The 14228-nt window shown below is 41.0% G+C and overlaps 1 protein-coding gene across 2 annotated transcripts in view; it reads right to left on the bottom strand.

The window, feature by feature from the left end:
- The window catches only part of SPOCK3 (SPARC (osteonectin), cwcv and kazal like domains proteoglycan 3), a 2692952-nt gene that overhangs the window by 1978967 nt on the left and 699757 nt on the right, over positions 1-14228 (bottom strand). For both annotated transcript variants that reach the window (XM_044062207.1, XM_044062208.1), the window contains exons 3-4: positions 1117-1125; positions 950-995 (exon numbers count right to left, since the gene is read on the bottom strand). In XM_044062207.1, the coding sequence (XP_043918142.1) occupies positions 950-995; positions 1117-1125 (55 nt within the window). The remainder of the gene's footprint in view (positions 1-949; positions 996-1116; positions 1126-14228) is intronic.

Here is a 14228-nt window from a genome sequence, read left to right as displayed (position 1 = left end):
GTCCCTACGTACTATCCTCTCCCCTTTTTCTATGCCATCTTGTCCTTTTCATCCTGTCTCCTCTTTCCTTCTCTCTATAAGAATAAAATGGTAATTGGTTCTTACTGCTGGAAAAAAACAAATAAAATAATAATAATCCCATCAGGCACAATGCTATATGTTGTCCTTATGCATTACTCTCTGGTTGGTCTTCACAGTGTATTGCCTTTCCTGTACACTGCTTTTCTTCCTTTTAATGAATGCAATATGTGTCCAAATACATGGAAACCATACCACTTCAAATGCACATAATATATGGCTACTTACCAGTATGAAGTGCTTGGCACTGTCCTGACAAGAGATATGCTAACATTTGCAGCCTAGCTGCTAGCTTTGTAATCAGATGCAGTGGTCCAAATTCATGTTTTTTTGTTCTTGTGAGACTGTGTTATATGGCACATGGCTACTCTATGGACTGCTTCCTGTACTTTGGAGTATGCATTTCACTGCATGGTTTTTTCTGTCCCCCCAGATGTACTGCACAGCTGGGTCCACCTGCACATCTGCTGTCTGACTCATTTATTTAACCTTGAGTGCAGCAGCTGCCCATAACCTTTACAGGTGTCTATCTGGATATTCCCTAACTCCTTCTGCTGCCATGCAGTGATCTTTAGCAATGCAAGCCTCATACAGAAGTACTGTGTACCTCTATGAATCCCTGCCTCTATTGTAGAAAAGTGCACTTTTATCATCACAGTGATAGTTTGTCTTATTTCATCAGACAAACGTAAATTCCATTTCTGATTCCAGTGCTGAAAATATTAATTTTCATGACTTGAAGTACTCTGGGCGCCAAACACCTACCACTTGATGTTCTGTCTACTTTACAGTTTTATTTTAATTTTTGTATGGCATTTTCCCATTGCGTGGCCTACAACAAGCATCCCATGCAGAAACTTTATTTTCTTACCTTGGTCAAGTGGCTTCCCAGGGTTCCAGGTTCGAAAGTAATCATCCTCTACAAATGGAAAAAAAAAAAGAAAGGCAAAGAGAAACATTAGTTTATGAGGTGATACAGATAGCTGCATGCGATGAAATCAATAAAAAAAACAGACTTAAAAAAAAACAATTACAAACCTCAACTTCCTTCATAGGCAAGCAGAACAAAGGAGAAAAAAATAAATTAGCACACTTTTCTAGGAATTATTCATTAATGTTTACAGATGTGAGAGTGTCAGCTATTTTTGTTTTGAACAGAACACAATAAATGCATATCTTACTTTGCAAGGAGCGTAACAACACATCATCTCAATACATCAAACATTTATTAAATACTGCAACTGTGCTCTGTTACAATTCACTTGCTGTAAAACAATAGTTTATGCCACTAAAACAGGAGAGCATCCTTAAATACATCTTATATGCTTTGCTAATACAAACAGGTACTGATAATATTTTCAAAAATATAGTTTATATACACAAATTGCATCTAAAACTGAACTTGTAAAATAAATCTTTAGTGTTAGAAATGAAATAAAATCATTATGATTTGATTGTTTACAGTACATTGCTTATTTTTAATTAAAATGATACTCTAAACATGGCTCACTTGAATGGTTTATTTATTTATTTATTTATATTTCATTTGAAATTACACTGCACACATGACATGTAGGACTAGCTTGTTACTATTAAATACTGTATAATATAAAGTAAAACAGATAAGCAAGGACACTGGTCCATTTTTTAGGGATGAATACCAGCAAGTTCAAAATTTACACTCGTTCAGTATTAGAAAAGCACGTGATTTTCATGGAATTTTACACTTTAGGTCACAGCACTCTCACTGCAGCCAGTATTTATTTTCATATTTACTAATTGTAATGCTGTCAGATTGTTTTATTGACTGTTCTGTTGTTCTGTTCCTAGAAATCATTTTAATTTCTCTCTCTCTCTCTATATATATATATATATATATATATATATATGTGTGTATCATACACAAACACACACATATATATATATGTGTGTGTGTGTGTGTGTGTGTGTGTGTGTGTGTGTGTGTGTCTGTGTGTATATAAATATATATATATATATATATATATATATATATATATATATATGGATGTACTAGAAAATTACAGTAAATTGCATCTAAAAATCACTGGTACAATTCCAATTTCATCTTATGAAAATGGAATATAATGTTTTGAAAACTGTAAATCAATGTCCCTATAGATAGCTTAAAGTTTACTATCTGCTGATTACCTATTAAAATAAGCTGAAATCCAGAGGTTTATTGCTAATCTCACTATTTTCCAATACCCTGTACAGGAGTACAGAGTTTTATCCATTCCCCTCCAGGTGTTAACCATAGCACACGTTATCCTCATCAAACAGTATTACTATGTAGGTGCACATTACTGATGGGAGTGGTATCACTAACAACAGGAAGCAATGTGTACAGTATTCTGTTTTAATAATTTTATGTGGAAACAAGTTTTTGCACTTCAGGGGGGAAAGGATGAAGGAAGTAGTTTTAAGCTATTGTCAGCTTTAGGATAAGACATTTTTTAAGAAAGTATACCTCACTCGCCTACATAGCTCGTATTTTGTAATTATGTATATTCATTCAAACAATGGAAAAAGAAATGTTTTAACATTTTTTCATCTGACTGTTATGTTATCTTAAGTGTTTTTTTCAACCACTACTGTTTTCATTAAGCTTCATATTCACTAACTACAGTTTATAAGACTCCTCTACTTCTATAACGCAGTAACTTGGCATAGCTGAAAACTAGGTGTCTATGCTTTAGCCTGTTTATCAGCTAAAATAAATACACACACACATACATGCATTCATGCATAAATACATAAATAAAATCTAGTACAGTATGATTTAAATGTTACCATCTTGATGCTATATAATAATCAACTGAACCCACAGATTGTACATATAAAACAAAATTTTCAATATGATTTATAAACATAATCCCTAAAAAATGTTTTAATAATATTTTACAAAAACAACACTTCTTAACTTGGCATTTTGGCATGTGGTACACAGAGTACCCACCAGTATTTCTGTCCCATTCATGAACTTTTGTGGCCTCTGCTTTTGTTAAAAATACTTGTTAAAACATTACTTTACCTACAATCATGCCTCTGAGGATAAACAACAGACTTTCCCCTCAGTGACATTAAAAAGTAAAAGTGTGAGGTGCTTCCATAGACTTTAACAGCTGTAGCAACATCATGTACAGACATGTGTCCATTGAAGTCTATGGATGCAGTTCACACTATACTTAAAGTGATGTCACTGAGGGACTACACTAAATGTACTTAGGCAGTGGTTTAATAAAATGGTCGTGAAGCCTTTCATTAAAAGTGGCCTAAGTAAATAGGGAATGTGAATGATGCAAATGTATCATGGCACTTGACTCAGTACATTCATTGAAGCATGCATGAAACTACTTCAACTAAACAAAAGTAAAATAATTTTTCCTGGAATTCTAAATGTCTATAGCTGTTTTTTATAGTTAACAAAGAAGGCATGGTGTCACTTCCCATACCCATGTTCATTTTTTTTCACACAAACATTGGCCTGTTCCACAGTGCAAATTTACCCTAAACTGATTTCATGAAAGGCAAGATTCACAGTTCTCAAAATTCTATGTCTTGGGCCAGTCTGTTAAGTTTATTACTAAATACTATGTATGGCTTTCTAACTTTGATTGAGTCAGTGTAGGGCAGGTGGCATATCTTCATGTAAACGAGGTTGAATGTCTTACACAGTGACTTTTAAAGATATTGACTACAGAACATTGAGAAATAATAGAAAGAAGCACCTTGCCTTACGTTACCACCAAAAGTAATTTAAAAAAGAACTAACAAAGAAATATATGCCCTCACATCACCAACAACTAATGGGGATTAATAGGTACATAGGCATTTACTAGGTCGGCTGCCTTTTTAGGCCGTTTTAAACTTAGCCTGTTTCGCTTACTGAGAATCAAACTCTATACCTACTGTGTGTGAAGGAAACACTTTAACCATTATGCAAACCTCCAAGCTGAAAACAAAATCAATCTTCCTTTTTCTGTTATTTGGATTAAACTCCATAATCTGCATGCATAAAACCACCTCCCTAACCACTAGGCCAGACAAATAGCAGTACATAAATAAATAAGTAAATATATTGTAGGCACACCACCCTCTGTAAGTGGGAATTAAAAGATAAGTAAATAAGTATGTAGATTGTGGTGTGCAGCATTGAAAGTACAAGTCAGCAGCACAGAGACCCTCCAGCAAAGCAAAAGTAAAATCCTGGCAATGCAGTCATATTTTCGAATAAGTCCAGGGCTACAATACAAATATATACATAAATATATATATATATATATATATATATATATATATATATATATATATGGTTTACCTTTAGTTGTGCATATTGCACACAGGCGAACAGCAACTGGGCGAAAGGCAGTTTGCAAGATTTGCAAATGCCGAACGGAAAAAGGTTTGAATGTGCAATGAGTGAATGCACATTGACATTCGCTCATTGCACATTTGACGTCATGGGGAGGATCGCACTATAGTGGGGATCGGGAAATGGTCCCTTTCCCGACTGTAGTGCGATCTTGGAGTTAGAATATTAAAGTAGGGGGGTGTGCAGCGGGGTTTGCCACCCTGCTTTACACTTTTTTTTCGTTCGACATTAATGTTCGAAAAACAGCGAATCTGCTTTTCGATTTGCTGTTTTTTGAACATTAAGGACTGTTGCCGTTTTCATTTTCGTGGTTCCGAGTCACTCATATGAGCATTCGAACCACTGTGATTCTGCATTATAAAGGTAAACCTATCTATTATATATATATATATATATATATATATATATATATATATATATATATATATATAGAGAGAGAGAGGTTTACAGGATTTGAACCACTAAAACAAGCTGCCATAGCCTACCACCACTACAAAAACAACCTGGTTACTGGGAAACACTGTAAAATACTTTGATGAACTGCATTACTACATACTCGACTACTTGCTGTTTTTTCAGATTTTAACTTTTACTTTCACTGCTGTGTAGTCAGTATTTTAACAGCTGCTGTGTAGAATGCTTAATTGCATTTGCAAAATGACATGCCGCTTGACCTACACTGACTCGATCAGAAGTTAGGAAAACATTAGTGGCTGGATTCAGCAAGCTCTGCATGGAGTGCCTAAATAGTGCAAGAGCTGCTGCACGCAATATGGCCGCAGATCAATCCAGGAACGAACCCCAGAGATGTGCACGAGCGTACCTATACTATTCCCACACAGACACCACTGCTATATGCTAATTACCTCATTTGCTGGTGAAAACCATGCAAATGAGGTGAATTAGCAATCCAGGAAGCAGGCAGGCATCTGTGCAGGAATAGTGTAACCTCCAATGTATTCAGTTACTAACCGAATAAATTTTTGCAAATAACAAAACGGAGGCATGACAGCTCTAAAGAAAGCATGTATGCAATGTATTAGGCATGCCAATGGCCAAATATATGGCCATTGGCATGAGAAATAGTTGCAAAATTATAAAAAACAACTTCACTTTTTTTGGCCGATCTTGGCTGTTTAAGCGTAGGGTAGCAGTGCATAAACGAGATCGGCCTGAAAATAAGAAAAAAGTTGGAAATAAGCTTTTAAACCCAAATCAGCATTTTGCCATAATAGTCAATGGCATGCATAAGACAACAATACCAGGGACTAGTGGTTGCTCAGGGGGAAGGCTGAGTGTGAGTGTGATAACTCTGAATTAGCATTCTGTTTTATGCAAATGGGGGGAATGATACTGAATCACATATTTCCTCTCAGTGTTAGCTTGCACCCAACCATGTAGGTGCAGCAACACCATTGTATAAGTCTAAGAGGTGGATGACCTCATAAGGGGGAGTGTCATGCATGCTGTAAGCTTATTGGAGGTCTGTGGCCCGTGTTTGCCCTTAGCTAAGCACAGCTAAGGAAGGGGGTGTGTCTGAGGCTGCCTAGCAGTGTTTACATTGCCTAAATGGGTCTGTGCTTGGCGCACCGGGTTTTAAACAAAAAAACAAAACAAAAAACAAACAGGAAATAGCAGCTCTGTTCATATCTGAGCTGTGAGTAAGCGCGCCATGCCTCAAGGATTAAACAGGAAGACAATGAGAAAGGGAAAACAGCAGTAGGAAGGCAATCAAGGAGAACTAACATAGCTGGCTGGTAAAATGTATCAGAATCAGCCAATTAGACATGGAACAGCCTAACACACTACTATAAACTATGCAAACACCTTCCAATCTGTTTTTCCCCACAAACTCTACACCACCGATGTACACAGATGGGGAAATTTTACCTGAAAAAACTAACAAAATGTTAGGGGTTGCTGTCGCTCTCATACATCAATATTTGCAAGATGCTGAGGGTGGTGAGGATGTGAATGCTGACGACCAACCTACAGTGAAGAGGAGGAGAATAGTGTACAGACCCTGGGTAACCTACCAGGGGCTACATGAGCTGGAGATAGTGAAGCACTATAGGGTGACCAGGGACATTCTACAGCAAATTGTTGAGCTGTGCCAGCCACGCCTCACACACAGAACCAACAGAGGGGAACCCATCCCAGTTGACACAAAGGTATGTTGAGGCTTAAGAATACTAGCCACGGGTACCTTCCAAAGGGCAATTGGGGATATCATAGGGATCTCACAGATATCAGCATCCAGGGTACTCTACCAGATCCTGGATGCCATGTCAGCACATGCCAGAGAGCACATATATTTCCTCAACACCCATGAGGCGTTGACCAGCAATATGCATCTCTTCCACCAAATAGCAGAACCCTGAGATAGTGGGTGCTATAGACTGCATGCACATACACATCAAAGCACCACCTGCTGAGCGGAGTAGGGTCTATATAAACTGCAAGGGTTTCCCCTCCATCAGCTGCCAGGTTGTGTGCGATGCCCAGGGCATTATCTTGAATGTGTGTGCTGGCAGCCCTGGAAGCTATTATGACTCCCACATCTGGCATATGACACAGCTGTACCAGTCAATTGTCAGTGGGGACATCCTATATGGCCACCTAGTGGGGGATGCTGGGTACACGCTCTAGCCGTGGCTGATGACACCCCTCAGAAATGCACACACACCTGAACAAGAACTCCATAATGAGGCATATGCACAAACCAGAATCATAATACAGCATGTGTTTGGGATGGTCAACTCATGGTTCCGCTGCCTGGACATATCCGGTGGAGCCTTGCAGTACTCTCCAGCTACATGTACACAAATGTTCATAGTAATGTGCCATGCTACACAATATGATCCTGCAGAAACAGCTGCAGCAGGAACAGCACAGGGCAAGGCCACACAGCCTCCCACCATTGCCAAGGCCATCACAGGCACAGAGGGACTCAGAGAAGGAGCTACGTGAGCCTGCCCATGTAGGCAGAAGGAGGCGTGCAAAGTATGCCCAGGCCTTGGCAAAGTGGCAACGCATAGCACATACACTGACTCGGTAAGAACCCAGGGAATGACACCTCCCTTTCTGACTCGCACATACAGTAAAAGGGATGCCAAACATGACACTACCTGTTTTTTACCATGTATAGGGAGTGTGCTATGTGCATCCAACATAGCCCTCCAGCACCGTCCTCATTACAGGCGCAGCCACAAGGTAGGTCACTCTTCCTATCAATTGCTGAATGGAGTAGTATGTTCTGATAGTTGTATCTATGGTAGGGATGTGAGCATGCAAGGGAATCGGGTGGATGAATGGGAAGAAGCAGATAGTGGACACCTATATGGGCAGCATGAAATCCATAACAAATACTGGTGTCATCATACTAGGCAGTACTAGACAAGGTGACAGATCCCAATGCAGTACATGTGGTGGCCCAAATGTGTGTCCATAGGACACACACATGCATGTCAGTGAGGCTCACATATGCACCACCAGCCTCAGCCAGCAGGACATGTGTAGATTACCATAAAGAAAGGCTTGGCTAAGGCCTCCAATTGATGGCAGTGGTTAACAGCCCTCCTCCAGACCTACACAGACAGACCACAACAGATCTGGCAGTTGTATGTTAGTTCTGAAGGGTAAGAAGTCTGAAATTGAAATGTAGGTCAATGAAACCAAAGATCTGTATTCTACTGATATGCCTCCAGTCTGCATGATAGGTGAGAATACAAAATGAAATGGAAGCCAACAGAGTACCTGAAATACCAGTACAGTCATAGCAAATGTTTAAAGTCGTCAGGTGTGCCCCCCCACAATCCTATGTAGAAATGCAGTAACTTATAAGTGTGAGGTGTAATAACAGTGGAGCACAGATTACCTGAGCTGGCCCAATATAAAGGATAGATCGTTGCATGTGTACAATATGCAGGGGTCCATGTGTTAGGTTGTTGTGTGTTCAATATTGTGGTCAGTATGTAGGCATGGAGGGTTGTGTCTCAGTGGGCTATGGGCAGTACTGTGGATGACAGGGCCATGTTCCGACAACTGCAGTGCCAACCACAATCCTTCTCAGCAATAGCCATGACAGCAGTTGAACATACTCACTGTCCAGATGTCAATATCTGTTACCGTCTGAAAGATGGACATGCCATGAATGTGGGCCCATACATACACACACTACACAGGTGGAAGTACCCTAGACAGAGTACATAAAATGTAATGTCAACTGCACACACCTTTGGAATTGTACATACAGGTTAGCAGCACATTAGTTGTCCGTGTAGTACGGAATGCTGATGTAGTCTGGCCAATCACTGTCAGACCACAAAAGGCACAGTTATGATGTAACGAGAGACTGCCTATGTCCCCGCACAAGGCAGCATAAGGGAAATGTCCCATATATTTTTGTTGAGTCAGCTGCAAGTAGCTTCCATATCACACATGCACTCAGCTCACCCCACCATCAGCCACAGGTTTATCACAGGTCATATCCTTGCTGTTGGGAATGAGTACAGTATGACCCCACTACTGTATTGGAATACCCACAGAATGCAGTATGCTGAAGAGGTGTCCCATGCAGGTGTGTCAATAGCTATAAGCAGCACCCTGCCTGCATCCAAACCAATGGATTATTATAGACAAAAACTATTGCCATTAACACCTTGCACACTTACCCTGTCACCCCAGCGGAATCCACTGGCTCACAGCCTGGGAATATTGGAGTGACAGAATGCACTGGCCTGCTACAGATGGCCTGCATCACTACCAAATGGCCTACAGTCCTCTGTCAAAGGCCTGTGCCTCACCTGTAGTGCCAATGTATGGTATCTCATGGGGTCCCAACTAACAACATAACACAGTCAACAGAACACAAATGCAAGGCCATGTTGACAAATCCCAGTAGCATGCCTATCATGTCCTACTGCATGAACTGTGGACCAACCCCTAAATACCACTGGGATGAAGGGCCAACTATAGGGATACTTCTCAGATATTGCTCTCATAATGTTAGGAAGAGCCTAGAATAACAGAGTGGGGGGTGTAGAAGCATGGACGTCATGGAGTGTGTGAAGTCTGAAACTCATGCCCATGCTAACCCTGCCTCCAAACCCAGTAATGGGTGGCTACAGACCTGCTCGTAAATCACAATTTGAAGGGGAATTGACCAGATATATGACCCCTGCCTCTGCGTAACCTGGATGAATCTGTACAGCTGAGAGGTATGGCCACAGCAGGATATGGCCATTCTGTTACATCAATATATGTACAAGAAGGGGATCCTCAGCCACCATAGTACCAAGGTGCTGGACCATTTACACAGATCCATCAGCAAGTGTCTGCAGCTAATCCTCCAGAATGGCATGAGTGTGCAATAATTTGTAGGCCGCGGACCACAATACTGGACACAGCTTCATTCATCTTGTATTTCCCAGGAAATAACTGTGAGCAAATAAGTATATCTGTCAGTAGTTGATGACATAATACATCACAGTGTAAAACAGTTCATATGTCTGATTATATCTGCTAACACCAACCATGTAACACAAGCAGCACAGACAGCAATAGTTACAGTATCCCACTATCTGTCGCCCATTGTGACTCCATATTGTCGACCTATCTACAGATATCCTGCAGAAATAGGTTGCTAGCTGTAGGTGTAGAACATCAAACCCTGGAATGGAGTACAACCCTACCTGGAATGGATTCACGCACTTAATACAGAAGGTCATACTGGGTATGCTCCTACACTTAGAGAAATGAAGCCCATGTCTGACAACACAGTGGACTATACATATTTGTCATTTGCAGATGTCTGTGCACACACACATCAAATTGTACACCATTCATGCTTTGCACACAAATTGGATAGGAATACTCACACATATCCAAGGCCAACACACTATAATTTGTCAAACATACACACACAGAGATGTGGGGAAGAGAGAGACAGACAGTGACAGAGAGAATTCCATTTTGAGGCCTGTCCCACCCACCACACATCCAAATGGCCAATATCACATGATGTGCTAATGTCAATCACTGCAGACATTCCTTTTGGTAGCCCTCAGCCCTATAGTGTCTGTGGTGCTTGTGATAACTGTGTAACACGATAGTACAAATCAGTATTCATCTAGCATTTGTATAACCAGTCCTGTCAAATATAAAGTTGCGTGTGTGTGTGTGTGTGTGTGTGTGTGTGTGTGTGTGTGTTTCCAGAGGAATGATTTATGGCCCATTCACACACACTGCATTTCCCATTTCCCATGTTAGCACTCCTGCTGATGTCAGTCACCTTGAAATAACCCTTTGGTCAAGTCTTAGTCCTATAAGCTACTTGGTGCTTGCGATACGTGTGTAATACTGGAGGGTAGAAACTAGTTAGGTAAGAGTTCTAATCCCAGACATGGTAATTGTGAAACTCTGTGTGTGTCTGTGTGTGTGTGGAGATGAATGATTTTGAGTTCGTTCACACTCACTACACCTCCCATTGCCCAACTTTAGCATGTCTGCTGATATCAGTCACCTTGAAATAACCCTTTGGCCAAGTGCCAGCCCTATAAGCTCTGTGGCGCATACGATAACTGCATAATACTATAGTGTACCATATTAGTTAGGTTCGGGGTTCTAATCCCAGACATAACAAATATGAAACTGTGTGTGTTTGTGTGAGAGAGTGTGTGTGTCTTTGATGATACCTGATTTTATGGACATTGACACTTACTACTCTCCCCTTACCCCTCATTTAGCACTGCTGCTGATGTTACTCACTTTCAAAGATACCTTTGAACAGCTCTCCAACATATAAGCTCCATGGCACTTGCGATAGATAACTGCATAATTCTAAAGTATAGTATACTAGTTAGGTAGGAGTTCTAATCCCAGACATGGCAACTGTGAAACTGTGTGCTTGTGTGAGAGAGTGTGTGTGTCTTTGATGATACCTTATTTTATGGACATTCACACTTACTACTCTCCCCTTACCCCTTCTTTAGCACTGCTGCTGATGTTACTCACCTTCAAAGATACCTTTGGACAGCTTTCCAGCATATAGGCTCCATGGTGCTTGTGATAACTAAGTAGTACTTTAGTGTATCATACTAGTTAGGTAGGAGTTCTAATCCTGATCTTGGCTACTGTGTAAATGTGAGAGAGTGTGTGTATCCTTAGAGAGACCTGATTTTGTGGTCATTCACACTAACAATTCTTCCCTTACCCCTCCTTTGCCACTGCTGCGGATGTTACTCAGTTTCAAAGATACCTTGGCACAGCTCTCCAACATGTAACCTCCATGGGGCGCCATATATTCAGAACAATGTAGTAACAATGACTACATTGATATGGGTTCAAATCCCATCCATGACAAGTGTTTCTGTGTATATATGTATGTCTATACCCCAAAGATTTTGGCCCTATTTACACCCAGGACACATCTCAGTGCCTGACTTTAGCAGTCCTGCAAATATCATCCACCTTAGAAGTACTTGTTGCCAACCCTAAACTAGTGGTGCATGTGGTAAATGCATAGAATAATGGTCCAAAAAGATTTTTAGATTTGAACCTTACCCATGGCAAATGTAAATGTGTGTGTAGGGTAAAATTATTTTGGGGATCTCTCACCCACTACATCACCCAATGCCAGTATTTACAAGGGCTGGTAATCTTCCTCACCTTAGAAGTGCCTTGGGAGAACATCCATCCTGTAAGCTCCATGCTGCATGTGATAAATGCGGTACACTGTAGTAGCAATACATAACTAGGTAGGGGTTTGAGTCTCAGCACTGGCAAGTGTGTGTGTGTGTGTGTGTGTGTGTGTGTGTGTGTGAGAGTGTGTGTGTGTGTTTGTCATCAGTATCCTGTGTGGGGTGCTGTGATTTTGTAATAACAGGATCCATTGTGGGGGTGGGTTTTGCTAAATTATTATGCTGAGGACATAGTATAGGTCACAATGTCCACATTACAATGCCAACAGATGTCAAACACTGGAGAGGTTGGTGTAGACAATCCACAGCCCAATATGTGACAGTATAGATTAGTGAACAATATAGGCAACCCTTCCATTACTCAGAGAACACTCTCCACCCACGTATCATAAACAAACACACTTGTCTAGGCAACAACCACTATATTGGTCGTTCCCCTGCATATTTCATCCCAGATAGTAACTACGGTGTGATAGAAGTGGACTACATGCCTGTTGACCACAACAGTGCCACTGGCATCAGAATGTACTTTGATGTGTTACATCTCCTGACTGTGTGTTATCCAGCAAGTAAAAGGACATGGCACCCTGTTCCATCCCCTCAGTAGTCAAATAAATGTGTACAGTGGCCCTTTTGCCATGTTCCTCACTGGATAAATGCAACAACTGTAGAGTCTGCAAACGTACCCCACAAATGGAATACCTTACCTATACACATGCCCTGTATGGACAAACACCACTAACTCCACAGAATACCCGTATCATACTGTCAATGTAGGTCCAATCACAACCTCAGTTACATAGCCAGGTCTCACCAAAAGAGGTCAGGAATGCTACATCAGAAGATACCAATCTGTCCAGCCAACATGCCCCAGAGACCTCAAGTACACTTCCACACATCAAAGAACATGCATGTGGGACATCTGCACAACCCAGTCACTGTCCATGTTATGGAATACAGATCACATACATGGAAGCAGTGCACATCACTGGCCACCTACAATAGAAACACAGATGAGTGGATGGTGAATACAATATCCACCCCTGGAGACCACTCCAGGGACTACACCCCTGAGCCACACTGGGGACTATTGTCATGTGGCCAGATGCCAAGGTATTCCCTAAGCCTAGCCTTGTAGACCCTTCAAGCCTATTCACCTAATACACACCTGTGGAGCAATGAACCTATGGATCTCAGTACTGGCACGTGTGTGTGTGTGTGTGTGTGTGTGTGTGTGTGTGTGTGTGTGTGTGTGTGTGTGTGTGTGTGTGGGTGTGTGGAGATGAATGATTTTGAAGCCATTCACACTCACTACACCTCCCATTGTCCTACTTTAGCATGTCTGTTGATGTCAGTCACCTTGAAATAACCCTTTGGCCAAGTTTGAGCCCGATAAGCTCAGTGGTACTTGCGATAAGTGCTTAATACTGTAGTGTAGCAAACTCTTTGGGTAGAAGTTCTAATCCTGGTCCTGGCACCTGTGATAACGTGTCTGTTTGTGAGAGAGTGTGTGTATGTCTTTGTTGACACCTGAGTTTGTGGACATTCACACTTACTACTCTCCCCTTACCCCTCCTTTAGCACTGCTGCTGATGTCATTCACTTTCATAGATACCTTTGGATAGTTCTCCAATATGTAAGCTCTGTGGCACGTGTAATAACTGCATAACACTGTAATAACAATATATAGCCAGGTAGGGGTTTGAAACTCAGTACTGGTAAGTGTATGTATTTGTGAGTGTGTCATCAGTATTCTCTGTGGGTGTTGGGGTGATCTTGTAATGACAGGATCCATTGCAGTGTGGGCTTTGCTACATTATTATATTGAGGACCTATATGTCCCAATGTCCACATTACAAAGCCAACAGTTGTCAAACACTGTAGAGGTTGTTGTAGGCAATCCACAGCCATGAATGTCTACTGCCATGTGCAATTACTATGTGACAGTATTAGTAAACAATATAGGCAATTGTTATAATACCCAGAGATCATTCTCTACCCATGGATCATACACAAACATGCTTGGCTTGTTCTCTTCCTTTCTTTCTTTCTCTCTG

Source organism: Protopterus annectens, chromosome 2.part1 (genome assembly GCF_019279795.1).
Source record: "Protopterus annectens isolate FY-2018-M chromosome 2.part1, PAN1.0, whole genome shotgun sequence".
Classification (NCBI taxonomy): Eukaryota; Metazoa; Chordata; order Ceratodontiformes; family Protopteridae; genus Protopterus; species Protopterus annectens.
The sequence above is the reverse complement of the archived record's forward strand: the minus strand, read 5'-3'. Positions and strand labels throughout refer to the sequence as shown.